The following is a 15,402-nucleotide window of genomic DNA, read 5'->3' as shown; positions in this document are numbered from 1 at the left end:
CAGGAATGCAGTCCTAAGGGCTTCCATAATAAGGATGTCAGCACAATAAGCCTCAGGCTGTAGTGAATGCCTTGAGGCCTTCCTCAGACAGAAAAAAAAAGATTCGACGTCTATTAAGACAGCACAAAATATACTGGCAGACAATAAGTTGGAAGGGAATCTTGTATTTATATTCCCTCATTTTTCCGGTTTATTGAAAGTAATCATGTCACTGGAAACTGTTGGAACTCCCTTGCATGTGTTACTAGCCACGTTTTAAGATATGAAATCTAACCTGATTCTGTTTCTGTCAGTGTAGGCCAAAAAGTAAAGAAAAAATATTACTAGGTAACATTTTTTTTTAAATCCTGAATATCACAGTTTGCGATATTAGAGACAGTCCGGAAGGAAACCCTCCATTGCACCAAAAGGTTCATTTCTGTCTGTGGAACAATTAACATCATTTAAATATACCCCAATAACCTTGTGTGATGTGGGAAGAAGTTTTCACGATTAAAAATCTACTTCAGGGACAACAGACACAGTTTCTCAATTGAAAACCTCAGTCAAACATTCGTGAACTGCAACTCTTCGGAATATGTATTGTATGTGTTTCTTGTGTTAGATTTTACCGAACATGGTTAACATGTTTCGGCCTGTTATTGGCCTTCTTCAGAACTGGTTTTTGCTGGTCTTTGCGCCCTTTGTTTTGTTTCCTGTGGGGATGTGTTTGTGTAGTGTAATGTGGAGTCAAAGAGTGTGTGTGTTCTGAAATTGAGTTGTGTGTTGAGAATTTAATTTGGATGTGTTTTTGTGTGGCTGTATATTTCGTATTGTTCTAGTGTGTTTAGTTTTTTTGGTTGGATGTGTAGAATTTTCATGTCTGTGTTGATATCTCTGTAGTTGTGGTTAGCATTTGTGATGTGTTCTGCATATGTGGAACTGTTTTGTAATTTTGTTATGGCTGTGATGTGTTCTTTGTAACGTGTTTGAAATGATCTGCCTGTCTGTCCTGTGTAGAAGTTGTTGCAGGTGTTACATTTGAGTTTGTATACGCCTGTGTGGTTGTATTTGTTTGTTTGTGTGTTGAGATGTTTTTTTTATAGTATTATTTGTTCTGTATGGGATGTTGTAATTTAATTTCTTGATTGAGGTTGCAATCTTGTGTGTGTTTTTGTATGTTAGTATGATGTATTTTTTGTGTTCTTGTGTTTGTGTTGTATTCTTATGTTTTTTTGTGATTATGTTTTGTCTTTTGTATTATGTTGTCTCTTATGTTGGAGTTCTATCCGTTTTCTTGTGCTATGTATTTGATTGTGTTTAGCACTTCTTTGTAATCATGTTGTTCATTGGTATGTTGAGTAGTCTGTGTATCATTGTTCGGAATGCAGCTTGTTTATGTTGTGTTGGGTGATTGGATGTGTTGTGTATGTGTGTTGTTGTCGGTTTTCTGTAGACTTTGAATTTGTGTTTGTTGTCGACTTTTGTTATTGTTAACCAGGTACTGTAAAATCTAACACAAGAAAGACATATAATACATATTCCGAAGTGATGTAGTGTTAAAAGTTGTGTAATCAAGATGCAACTCTTCACTGATTTTAGACAACAGAACCACCTCTGCTTCAACCTCTATGGAATAATGTAAGTTGATACTCATTAGCATTCATGCTGTTGCAGGAAACGTAATTTCTCGTCATTCATTGTCTGGTTTTTAAGGAAACTCTTTAATAAATGCAGGGTGCCGAAAAAAATTACAAAAAATTTGAGAGTAGAAAGGGGGCACAGAAGTAAGTATTTTAACGATAGGAACAAGTAGTCTCAGATGCTTTGCTGTGGCACAGCGTTAGATAATGTTATGGAGGCTCAGAGGATATATCAGTAATGTTATCCAGGTCGAAGTCTGGAGAATTCGCAGATATTTAAAGTGGTTGACCCTTGACAGACACCTTAGAGAAACTGGATCTATGATGTCACAGGTACTCATTGCAAGCTCGGGAGCATCAGCATTTGAACACCAGAGTTTGAAGATGTATTTATTTGCTTCGAGGAAGACTCTTCTACTGTTATCAGACGAGCCTCTCATGAATTTGGTGGGACCAGTGTCTCACTTGGAATGTTGTTCATGAGAGTTTGGGGGTACAAATATATTTTGGAGGTATGCTAGCAAAAAAGATTGAATACCAACGATTAAAAATATAGGAATGAACTCGTATTTATCCATGTTCTTCTACAGCAGCAGCTAATCATTAGTATTTTTTACATTGAATGCACTACATATTGGACCAGAGTTCAGTTATGTTTGTTTACATTTTTTTCCCCTATATGTAGGCTGTTGGAGGCTTTCGCTTTACCTTCCTTCCCTGTATTTGAATAATTTATTGATTATTGCTATTTAAAACTGTGCCATTAGAAGTCAGTGTATTGAAATTTATGTGACACTGTAATGTTGGAGGCAGACAACTGACCTACGGCATTTCATCTATGCTACAATAGAAGGGTTCAGAGCCATAGTGGGCCAAGCCATTTATTAAAAATGGAGAACGCAAGAGTTAAAGTTAAGTGAATAACATAGTTTAATGAAGATTGACATATCATTTAGTTTTAATGTGCATACTTTATATTACTTGCTATATGTTTCATTAAATTATGGTAGTCACTTAATTTTAGCCCTTGTTTTCTCCGTTTTTAATACAGTACATGGTGCTTGGCCTACTATGACTCTGAACCCTTACATTTCATATATGAGTCATTCCACGTCAAATTGCACAAAATTATACAAATCTTGACCTTCATATTTCTGATTGCGTTTATATTTTTTTTACCAACTCTATGGGTCTCATAAACCAACAAGTGTATTTTTATTTCCTCCTAAGTCCACATGTTTTTTAAATATTACATGTTAAAATTCGTTAAAAATGTCGCACAATGCAACATTTAAAGCGTCATATTTCTGACGATATTGATGTTAAAATTTTTTTGAAAAATGCATTTAAAAGCTTAAAGTACTGTTTTTTATTAAATATTTACTAACTAATTTTAATATAATTATTTCAAATATTTTTTTATAATTCAATTTTTAAAACATATACATCAATGTGAAATAGCCCTATTAAAAATCTAAAAAAATTCCTACTAGGTGCACTGAAGTATTCTTAATAATTCCAGAAAAAATCAGAATGGGATCTCCAATAGTTTAATGGAAATTTAATTACTTATGACAGAATGTGTAGTGGTCGGCGCAGCAGCAGTGGACGGGAAGCATTAAAGCGCGCTAAGAGGTTTATCGGCACTGGATAATTGACTGAACGTTACAACATTACACCCAGTACGGATCAAGTTACTCGAGGAAACACTGCTAATTTACTTATTATGATATCTTCAAATAATTGTACATTATGCTTTTCAAATGTTTCTTTTCATTCACATTTTAAATTTTCATTCGCCTACCTTCTTTCTTGAAAGAAAATTGTTTTACTAAATCTTCAGTTTTTGACAACGGAATGAAAGAATATAATTTTAATGTACCAGTTATTGGTTTTAGATTATGGTATCTGGCCTGCAAATTTTCAGTGTGGTTTTTGTGCTTATTGAATGGACAAAATATAAATGACACGTTAGAAATGTTTTTTGTGACTAATCAAACAGTTTTTTTTTTTTTTGTGTTGTTATAGGATCTTGTATAGGCTAACTCTCATGGCAAGTCTTTTAACAGTATCTCCAATGCCAACACATGGACCTTTACCATGCGACATTGCAAAGAAGTGTCATTCAGCACTAATTCCATAATCGTCTTCATGTAAGCAATTATTTTTAATTTTTTTTTTTTTTTTTTTTTTGTGAACTTGATCCATTGGAAAAGTAGATGATTTTTTTCATATTGTTGAATTCTTGCTTTAAGAAATTGATTGCTTCGGACTGAAAAAAGTGAATGGGACCGGTGTCATGTTTCATGGTTTCTGAGATGACATTACTTTTGTAATTTCTGTATCTCCTTTGAAATATACTACGAAAGAATTTATTTATTTATTTATTTATTTATTTATTTATTTATTTAAATATACAGAATAAAGAATATAATTACAAATAAGAGAAATAGAAATAAAATAATACAATCAATATAAAAAAAGGAGATGTAGTAGTATTAACAAAATTTGAGACCGAATGAGCAGCGCTCGTGTTCGGTCACAGTTCAGATATAATATTAATAGGCCTATAAGAGAATATAAAATAAAATAAAGTAGGAAGTAAAATTAAAATTGTACTGTATTGTGGCTTGGCATATGTTCCAATGCACACCTTGTATTGAATCTTGTATTACAAATGAATAATTTTCAGAAAAGTCTGCAATAACTATGTAATTTTCAGGTTGTACTTTCTTTGCATTCCGTCAAAAATAAAATATGGCTGACTTTTGAATGGATGATGATGCATCTTCTACATGAAAAACTTAACATCCTAGGGAGCCTTTTACTTTTGAAAATTTTCACAGGGGTATCGTTTTGTTGTATCTTTCTTTTCTTGATAGGGGATTCTATTGACATCAAACTCTTGTTTAATTCCTCAATATTACTGATTTCTAGCACTGTATCCATAGAACTGCTAGAAGAAATACTGGGATAATCAGTTTCTCTGTCCGCACTTTCATTTGATTCATGTTTATTAATATTACCGGCTTCACATATAATTTCACCTGACCTATGCGGAAATTGATTGATTTTTACGGAACAAATCACATATTTGCACACTCAAAGACTCCTTTAAATTGAGCTTTATCAATGAGTCGCGACTTACGCGTCTTAGTGTACTTTTCTTTTTAAAAGCGTGATTAGGAAGGTAAATGGATTTAAACACTTGTTATATATTACGCGATCTTTACCATCACTCATGTTGTATAGAAGTCACGTCACTGCGCGAAATTCAAACCCAAACTGATTATTTTTCTCTCATGCCATCTATTTACTGCCTTACCCAGTCTTGCTATCATCAAACACTTGGCTATATTACAGTATAAACAGTGAAGGGCTTCCCCCTGAGCTGACAATAATAAAATAATTTTAGATAAGATATTTACTGTTCCTTAAGGTATTAATCATTTGATGATTAGTATGGTGACATCAGATGCAATGGGGGATTTCCACGGGCAGCCTTCTAGCCTATGGCTGCAAGCAGTTCATTAGTTGGGCATCGAGAGCGCGTGCATGCCTCCGGAAAATAAATTGTTACAAATGTATGGGTGCCGATCCCATATTTATAAATGCAGTAGTTTACAGATAATACATCAGCGAACAAGTCTATATTTTTTTTCAGATTTTTAACTTGGCTATTTAATATAGTAATTTTGCTTTGAAAACGAAATGATTAAAAAAATAGGCCAAATTTTAAATTTATTTGTGATAGGCCTAAAGTAATAAAAAGTGTTCTATTTCGTCTTTCAAATGCGCCAAACCGCAAATCTCAATTATATGTAGACACAAAGTTCCAAGCAAGTTTATGTAACAGTGCGCGCATAATTTGCGTAACTTCAAATATTCATAACTACACAAATAATTAATAATTGTGAAAATAAAAAAATACGGGTCTCCTTATTTGATGTCTGGAATTCATAAAAAAAAATTCGACCATTTCCGAGAAGGTCGTGTTTTATTGCTGTGCGATTTGTCGTGGAATGACTCATATGTGACATCTGACATTGGAATTTTATTTCCGAAATTTTAACACAGTATCTTGACGTACCACTAATAATGCAATTTAAAATATGGCACAATTGGATATGCATACTAGTAATGTAATTTATATTACATAATTTATTTATATATTAAGAAATACTATATCAGTACCTACTTCACACTATTAATATTGTGACCGCAATTTCTTAAATACTCTACAATAGCATCACAATCCTTATAGCCTACTCTGCATATCACTGGCTAATATTTTGAAGTCGTCTGTTTAATCTTTCATATTCTGCTTTACATTTACGTGGAATTTGCCTTCCCGCAGCTAATTTCCAACATTGGTTTTTCCTCGTGTTCTTTTAAAATTTGTTTTGAAAGATAATACAGAGATGGATGATTTTTTCCGACCATGACTTCGAATCTACGATGCCACGCTTCAGTTGAGTTGTTCGTCGATGGTACATTTTGGATTGCTATATTGAACTGGTTCCATAGCTCAGTCGAAAACATGGGAAGAACAGCTCTCCTCCTACCAGGGGCTGCTCTTCCTCTAATATAGGTTACATCAAAATACGCAAGAAAATTAATTAGTTCCTCTAAGATTGTGTCATACATTTCTTCGTATGCAGCATGCTAATCAGCTACTGTACAAACACAAGACATAAGAACTCATGGATAACATTCCTAAATGCTCTGTTTTCTGGATCACCGTAATTTCTCTGCAAACCCCCCCATTCTGAACAGTTCTGTACACAGTCTGTCCCAGGTGGAAAAAGTACAAGATGTGTGGTAATTGGTGGTGACATTTGAAAGTGTCCCGTGTCTGTAGGGAATATACAGCATGTCAATTGTCTGAGGGTAATGTAATTTGTAAAATGATTGGTATGCAGAGTTGCCAGATTCTCTCATCAGGAATCCAGGACAAGATGATATTGCATACCTTACCACTAAACATTTGAATTAACGAAATTTGCAATACTACTGATTTTATGTATTTCAACTAATTATTAGGACCTAGGCTTTTAATTTTGTCACATTTTTGATAGATTATGAAATTCCGTTTGAATTAATGATAGTCTGGAAAGATAATGTCATTTTACAGCCTGAACTATACAGAATAAATACGCGATAATACAGTGTTAAAATCTTATGAATAATAAATAAACTTTTGGAATAAAGGTACTGTATAATACCTCATACATACTATTGAATTGAAGTGAATTGAATTTAATGGAGAGGGGCATATGGCCCAGCACTGCGACCTGTAAAGATCTATTGTGCTGACCCTCTGGTGATGTATTCCCAAACCCACACTGACTGACAACACTAAGGTTCTCTGTGTGCCCAGGTTTCGAGCAGGCAACCCCACTCGTTCCTAGACTAGCACCCTCCATGCGTCACCAGCCAGCGTTCGGGGAATGCTATGGAATGATAACGAAATGGAGAAATGGTGATGGAATGATGTAAATGCCTAATTTGGGGAAAAATGGGAGAACCCCGGGAAAAACCCCAACTGCGATCTTATCTGCCACAAGTGTCACTATGGATTTTTTATAGTACTATGGTTTTATATCAAGCCTGATAAGAGGCACCAGACAGCGATGACAACAACATTCAACATAGGTTAGACAGGATATTGAAAAAATTAATAAGGAATTTTAAATTTAATTTTATAGAAATGAGGAAAAAATTATGTTCTCCCATTTCCTTTTTACATTCTGGGACGAATATAATTCAATCCAGGACACACCACTAAAATCCAGAGCAATTCTGGAAAATCAAGGACGTTTGATAAGCCTGTTGGTATGTCAATTGTCTAGGCAAAATGTATGTCAAATGACTGGCTCATTTACAATATATTTTCTATAAATAATGGGGAATAGAAAAATTGGAAAAAAGAATAACCCTGAAAAATTAACCCTAAAACACACACACATATTATTTTTCTTGAACTTGCCAGATTTTTAATCTGGATCTTCAGTATGAAAACTGATATATACCCGTTATTAAAGTACACCACACAGCTAATTGGGACAATTAATATGCATGCCTATGTAGATTACTGAAGCTTTCTTTTTCTCTTTATTCCAGAAAATGCAACGTAGAATAGTAATGACTCTGGTGGCTACATGTGCTGCTACAACAGTGAGTATGATTTATCCAGCAAGTAATTGTATGTATTATTGGTTACTCAGGAGAAGACAAGCGGAAGAAATGTGACCTTCTTGACTATGGGTGTTGTTACAAATATTGCTCAGATAAAGATCCCAGTAGCCAGATTATTACTCATACCGAAAACATTAGTAGTAACTATATGCATATGGAAATTAAAGGATACTAATTACATTGGTCAACAATGAAAATGTTTCTTGCTCAAAAATAGCTAATTCTTATGTATTTCCACCTGCTGAATTCAAAAATCACCATAAAAATGTCATATTAGCTCTTTTTTTTTTTAGTAGGTTATTTTACGACTCTTTATCAACATCTTTGGTTATTTAGCGTCTGAATGAGATGAAGGTGATAATGCCAGTGAAATGAGTCCAGGGTCCAGCACCGAAAGTTACCCAGCATTTGCTCATATTGGGTTGAGGGAAAACCCCGGAAAAAACCTCAACCAGGTAACTTGCCCCGACCTGGAATCGAACCTGGGCCACCTGGTTTGGCGGCCAGACGCGCTGACCGTTACTCCACAGGTGTGGACTATTAGCTCTTGCTTTGTAGATAAAGTGACATTTCATTTTTTAGAGTCAACATTTTCAGTTTGGGGGAAATTTTGTTTTGGGAGTTGGCACACCTGTCAACAAAACACAAATGTTCTTCAGCTGTTTGTAAGTTACAAACATAGGTATTGTTGCTGTCACTGTGAATTTCATATTGTTTCTGCTGTAATTAATGCAGAATTTCTGGTTTGGAAGTGTTTTTAAAGCGTAAAATTTGTAAAAATGACACTAAAATTTTGTGTTTGAAGTAGAAAATGAAGACAGTGTGGAACAAGAAGAAGAACCCAACAAGCCTTCCACATCCCAGGACCCTGATTTTGAGGAAAAAAGATGATAAACAGCACAGACTGAGTCAAGCGGAATTGAATGATCTCATTAGAGACCTTGACCTGTCAAAGGAGAAGGCAGAAATTCTAGGGTCTAGACTACAGCAATGGAATCTTCTCGAACGTGATGTCAGGGTCTCACAGTACAGACAACGTCACAGGGATCTGCTTCCCTTCTTTTTAGAAGAAAAACAATCTTGTTTGCTGCGGCATTAATGGCTTGATGAAATGTTTGAATTTGAACCATGATCCAATTGAATGGAGGCTATTTATAGACTCCTTTCCTCCAAGCTTAGTTTGAAAGCTGTATTACTTCACAATGGCAACCGTCTTCCTTCTATTCCTGTTGGTCATGGAGTTTACATAAAGGAGATTTATGCAAATATGACAGCCCTCTTCAACTCAATCGAATATCATGAACACAAGTGGAAAATCTGTGGTGATATAAAACTCATTGCTGTACTCTTAGGAATGCAACTGGGGTACACAAAATATTGCTGCTTTTTATGTATGTGGGACAGCAGGGATAGGAAATCACATTATATTCAGGCAGACTGGCCTGCAAGAAATCATGACCCTAGCGAGAAAAATGTTGTTGCCGAGCCTCTCGTGGACCCAAAAGATGTTCTTCTTCCACCCCTGCATATTAAGCTGGGTTTGATAAAATATTTTGTCATAGGTATGAACCAAGAAGGACAGGCCTTTAAGTATGTAAGAGAGAAATTTCCGAAATTAAGTGATGCCAAAGTCAAGGAAGGTATTTTAGTTGGGCAACAAATTCGAGAACTTGTAAAGGATCCTGCATTTGATCAAGTTTTGGCTGGGAAAGGAAAGGAAGTTTGGGAAGCCTTCAAGGAGTTATTCATGGATTTTTAGGCAACAAAAAGAGATGATAACTACACTCAGTTGGTGACAGTGCTCCTGCAAAAATACCATCAACTTGGATGCAAAATGTCCCTTAAAATCCATTTTCTCCACTCCCACCTGGACTTTTTCCCTCCTAGGTGTGGAGCTTTCAGTGATGAACACGGAGGAAGGTTCCATCACGATATTTCTGTTATGGAACAAAGATATCAGGGCCGCTGGAATGAAACAATGCTTGTGGATTACTACTGTCTTTGCGTAAGGATGCTCCGGAACTCACTTACAAGAGGCAAGCTAAAAGACGACGATCCCATGAAGCCACACATGATTCTCTTCAGACCCAACAATCTGCCAGGTATTCTTCCATAAATTTAGAACTCTTAGAATGTAACTGCCATTAAAAAAAAATTAAATGCACTTTCAATGTTGTTGGCATATGTAATTAAAATGTATCGTTTTCTCTTAATCCGTTAAACTGAAATACTTCCACCTATTGTGTATCACAGAAACTAGAGCTAAGAAAAATTTTTCATTGTCATATTCGTTTTTCTCAACCCAAAATTAGTAAGAATTGACTCATGAAGTGCAAGAAACATTCAAAAATTTTTTTTTTGTTGGCCAGTGTTATTTAATAAAGTAACTATTATATTATTGCTTATTCTACGAATTGTAATTAATAGCTTAACTTGTCACTTACAAGCACAAGAACAGTGATCAGAAACTGACGAAGTCTAATAGTATCGCTATTGTGTCATATAATGTAAGTGTCCGTATTACTAACATTCTTCTCTCTGCTGCCTCACCTCCTGCTCTTCATCTCGTAATAACCATTGATAGGTTGTATGTGTATAATTTTGTGCGGAATTTAATGTTTTATATACCTATGAATTTGTTTCTTTTACTTGTATGTATGTAGAATTAAGGAATTACTTCTGATTACAGCATTCCCATAACAAAGCACATGGAATCACATGCCAATTTTGCCCCAGGATAGTGAGCAACATAGATAAGCTCTGAATAAAATTTATGGAACATACGTTAAATGTAAACTTACAAATATAAAACATTTATATACTCGTAATTGTACAGTATAAATCAGTGATGGCACTGAAATAATTATTACTAGGGCTAGAATTTTGATGACCTATAAACCATGAAACAATGTCCTAAAAACAATGTATTTATGACCTAAAAATCTTTTAAAAAATTTCCTTAAAATGCTCTAGAAATTGATCTTACATAATTCACTTAGTGGAAAAAGAGGTTTTGTACTTCTTAATATTTAGACTAGTAATTAAAATTAAATTCTAGTACCAACATTTAAGTTTATTTAATTTTACATACTTTTTTCTAACTAGTACACTTTAATTATTTTACCTGATGTAGTTTCCATGTATTCCACCACAAGGCCACTCTTATCCGGAACTAGCAGGCATAGAGGAGCCTATATTGAAGGGGTGGTTGAACTGATCCATTACATGGGGTATATTTCGTTAAAATGGCAATATTTGTGTACAAAAACGAATAAAATATTATACAAAATAATGGGTATTAATGGACAAAATATGTAGAGAAAATATCAAGGGAAATATACATTATTTTATATTAATAATGGGGATTTATGGCCAAAATGAAATGAAAATGCCTAAAAAATGACCGAATAAAACAAAAAATGCTCTTATGAGTTGAAACAGGCAAAAATGCAAAAAAAAAAAAAAAAAAAAAAAAAATACTCTAATAAATATGTCTTAAAACACTTAGTTTATCACATAACTCATAAGTACTAAAGCAGGTATGTTTCTGGCTTACTAAAAAAAAAGATGCAATTTCATCAAAATCCTAGCCCTAATTATTACTTGTACTATTCTTATTAAGTTCATATATAATTTATATTTCATTTCCTGCGTATTTTATAAAAGTTATGTAGTACTTAGAAACAATATTATTGTTTTGCAAGTTTTTATTTAGTTTTGTAAGAAGACAGCCTTATATAATTCAGTATGTTCATGGTTAATACTGTGAACAATAGGAGTAATAGTAAATAAATAATGAATAGTGAGTAACTGGTAAGAATATAATATTATGCAACTAATTATAAGGTTATATGTTTGAATCCTGATATTCATCCACTTTGATTCATGAATAATGAGTAACTGGTAAGAAGAAAATATTCTGCAACTAGTTATAAGGCTGTATGTTTGAATCTTAATATTCGTCCACTTTGATTCATTTAACAAAGTTTAAGTGTAAAATTCTGTGTGAAAATTACTACTGCATATTGGTAATTTAAACGTGAAGTACTAAATCCTTTGCAGAGTTTTTGAAAAATTGCCGTAGTATATCACTATACCAGCAAAAAAATATTGCAGTAAATTTTACCCTTGAGGAGGATGGAGTCCGTGATTAAAATGAATTTACACAACAAACAATTTACATTAAGTTGTAAATTTCTTATTCACGTACAGCTTGTTAAATTCGCTTAAACTTTATATTACGTTTTGTTGTTGTTTAGTCAACTATCCAAAGACAGGTCTGAACCTCACAAGTGATACCAAGAAGGCACCACTTATAAGGCAACTAGGTCAGAAGAAAATGGGGTAGGGTGGCCAGTTCCTTTCTCCCTCCATTGCATACATCGCCAATTAGCTACATGCTACACTATCAGACTTTGGATGTATACAAACAGTTATTCTCCCTCTGACACACACTCAAGTGAGATGTACTGCCTGATAATAAATGTACATATCATCCAGAACCTCAGTGAAAGGATATAGGCCTAATTACATTTATGATGTAAAATCGTAATTGAACATTCGGTACGGAAAGCTTCTCCAAGGTTTAGGTATTTTTTAAACTTCCTTTTTTTTTTCTTTTTTAAATGGACGGAGTACCCTACTATCCGCGAAATCCACGGCCTATAACAATCCTATTTCCATTCCGAATGTAGTAGGTAATAATTATGTAGTCACATCGTCCCTTGCAAGGCAAAGTATTATAAGCGCCACTTTTACCAAAAATGAGTTATGGTGCTTAGAATAAATTGCCCAGCACTGCACATAGACTGTAAAAGTTCCGTAAACCCCAACAATTTTTTTTCCCTCTGATGAGTTGGTTTAAAATTTGACTATCATATTCACCACCATATTGGATAAGTATAGTAACTGCCTTTCCTGTGAAGTTAGCAAAATGATGCTTACGATACTGTGCCTTGCAGGGGATGATAGAGAGAATGGATTAGATTATTATTTTGCATTCAAATACTTTAAATGTGTGTATTTCTTTTTTCTTGACAGATGGCAGTGGGAGTAGATATGAGAGACGAAGGTGTAAGTATGATGTTACATGGTACAATATGAATAGATATAGTAAACAACATGAGCAATTTTTATATTTATTTTTCTAGAAATAGACTCATAATTTTCGTATAAGATTTTACTTTCAACTTTTGATTTATTGTATTAATATTACGTAATTAAAGTGTCTTATTTGCTAATTTATTTATTTTATTAACTTATTGTTTTGAAAATATTTTATGATATCGACTATTGATCATCAGATTTTGATTTTATGTATTTCCTTTTGTTCAAGTGTGAAACCGACCATGAATGTCGTGTGAAAGGGATGCACGATTATTATTGCTATATCAGGACTAGAAATTGCGTACGTTGTACAAATTGTACACTATATCATCGCAGAAAAGCACCATTTCCGTCTTGTGCTAAAAGTGCACAGGACTGTGGTGAATGCATGTTGGGGTAAGTGCAATTATTAAGTGCCTGTTTGGAGATATTACAATGTTTACTCTGCATAAATTGCAAGGTTTCATGTACTTTATGAACTCCGTGCATTATATGAATTCAAGAAGTTTCTGTTTCTTATAGAACGAGAAGGGATTTTTTTTACCATCACTTATGCTTACACTCCAAAAAGCGGTTCTAGGTTACTATCTCATAATCCAGTTCTTACAAATACTGTTATCTTTCCCATGCCCTCCCCAATGGTCTTCTTCTTTCAGGTTTCCCAAGCAAAATTGTAAGGTATGAGTACATTTCTAATGTAACTCAGTGCTAGCATGCTGTGCTTAAAAGTCAGGGGATCTGGGTTTTAATGCTGGTCAGTCCATCCTGAATTTGTAATTTGTTAGGCAAGCCATTGGTTCAGACAACACAGGACTTTTCTCTGGGTATTCCAGTTTCCCAACAGTTCTCCACTATTATCATTATGAATGTAATATAGATCCACTGCCTCTGGTGCATTGTGGCTCTAATCTCTGACGAAGTAAGTGATCTATATGCTTCTAGGCACTAGTGACATCAATGATTCACACTAATAGGGTCGAGGCAAATAACAAGTTAAGTTCCCTGCCATTGCGGGGGGGGGGGGGACACATATTTCTAATGTCCTCCATTCATGTTTAATATTCCTCCTAAAGTACTGATTCACTTATAAGAGTTCTAATTGAATAATACTAACATTTTTTCATCAGAAAGTAACCAGTACTGGACCTGAGTTAAATGTAGTTCACCTCAGTCTGAGTGAACGACAAGTAATTTTTATCATTTTTTAATATAAAAATTATCGAGTTCTGCAAACAAAAGTACATTCAGAATATAAAATGAATGTAGAGATGATGACTCAGTTTATATATACACACACACTTTTTAGTAGGTTATTTAGCTTCTGAATGAGATGGAGGTGATAATGCTGGTGAAATGAGTCCAAGGTCCAGCACCGATAATTACCCAGCATTTGCTCATATTGGGTTGAGGGAAAACCCCGGAAAAAACTCCAACCAGGTAACTTGCCCCAACTGGGAATCGAACCCGGGCCACCTGGTTTTGCGACCAGATACGCTGTTACTCCATAGGTGTGGACAGTTTTTGTAAAAGTTTGGATTATTTTCTTTCTATATTTTGTCTCCTATTTAACATTGGGAAGAGAATATACAAATTTTTAAGCTTGTAGTTAGATAGGCTTCTCTATTCTGTATTTTGTTTGATGTTACAAAACACAAATTCGAGTTTTACTGTTCTTTGAAGGGTAACTTCCATCTTTGTACTTGTATCCGGCTACTGAAAATAGATTACACAAAATGTGTTTATCTGCAGAGCCACCTAAAATGTTGAGGTCATGCTGTCGAAAGTACATATTGAATTTTCATGTTCTGAATTTCCCCTGCATTATAATAAGATCTTGCTTTAAGGTAATTTGTACACTTTTACTTTACTGCATATCACTAATGTTAACAAGAAGCACTGGTGACTATTGGCTGAGACAAGTGAGGTCGAGCATCAGTCACTTGGCTTTCTTAAACTCAAATTTTGAATTTTTATATAACAATTGTTATAAAATGTAACATTTATGTCCTCGTCCACATTCCATCTTACCTAACATCTTAGAACTGCACAGGCAAAACTGACACTAAGACTGATGGCCTGTGGGGGCCCTTTATTCGCCTTGTAGTTAACTTATTCTCCTTATATTCCCCTTGCTCTCCTTGTCGACAGATGATCGCAACCATACATTGTTCTATATAAAGATATGTACCATATAACGGAGTTTTGCACTTTCACTAAAGAACTGGCCGTTAAGATTACGAATTTTTCCGTCAACTTCTATCATTTACGTAATATACCTGCTATGTGCTTAAAACAATCGTTTTTCACTCGGTTTTTATACTCCTTGTGAGAGACATCTCACAATAATGGATTTGAACATAATAATTCCACGAGTTGTAGAACAACCTTTCACTTGACACATCCTGAACTAGTGATGCATATGGTGACAAATGATAAGTATGCATGTGTAAGTTATATGTTGCCACTCCCTCAAAAC

At 34.4% G+C, this 15,402-nt stretch overlaps 1 protein-coding gene across 1 annotated transcript in view; it reads left to right on the top strand.

The window, feature by feature from the left end:
• LOC138698018 (uncharacterized) overlaps positions 1–15,402 on the top strand; it is a 77,956-nt gene that overhangs the window by 27,824 nt on the left and 34,730 nt on the right. Inside the window, exons 2-4 of the mRNA XM_069823694.1 lie at positions 7,746–7,799; positions 12,861–12,893; positions 13,156–13,322. Coding sequence (XP_069679795.1) covers positions 7,746–7,799; positions 12,861–12,893; positions 13,156–13,322 — 254 coding nt within the window. The remainder of the gene's footprint in view (positions 1–7,745; positions 7,800–12,860; positions 12,894–13,155; positions 13,323–15,402) is intronic.

Source organism: Periplaneta americana, chromosome 4 (genome assembly GCF_040183065.1).
Source record: "Periplaneta americana isolate PAMFEO1 chromosome 4, P.americana_PAMFEO1_priV1, whole genome shotgun sequence".
In the NCBI taxonomy this organism is placed as follows: domain Eukaryota; kingdom Metazoa; phylum Arthropoda; class Insecta; order Blattodea; family Blattidae; genus Periplaneta; species Periplaneta americana.
This window is presented reverse-complemented; position numbering and strand designations above follow the sequence as displayed.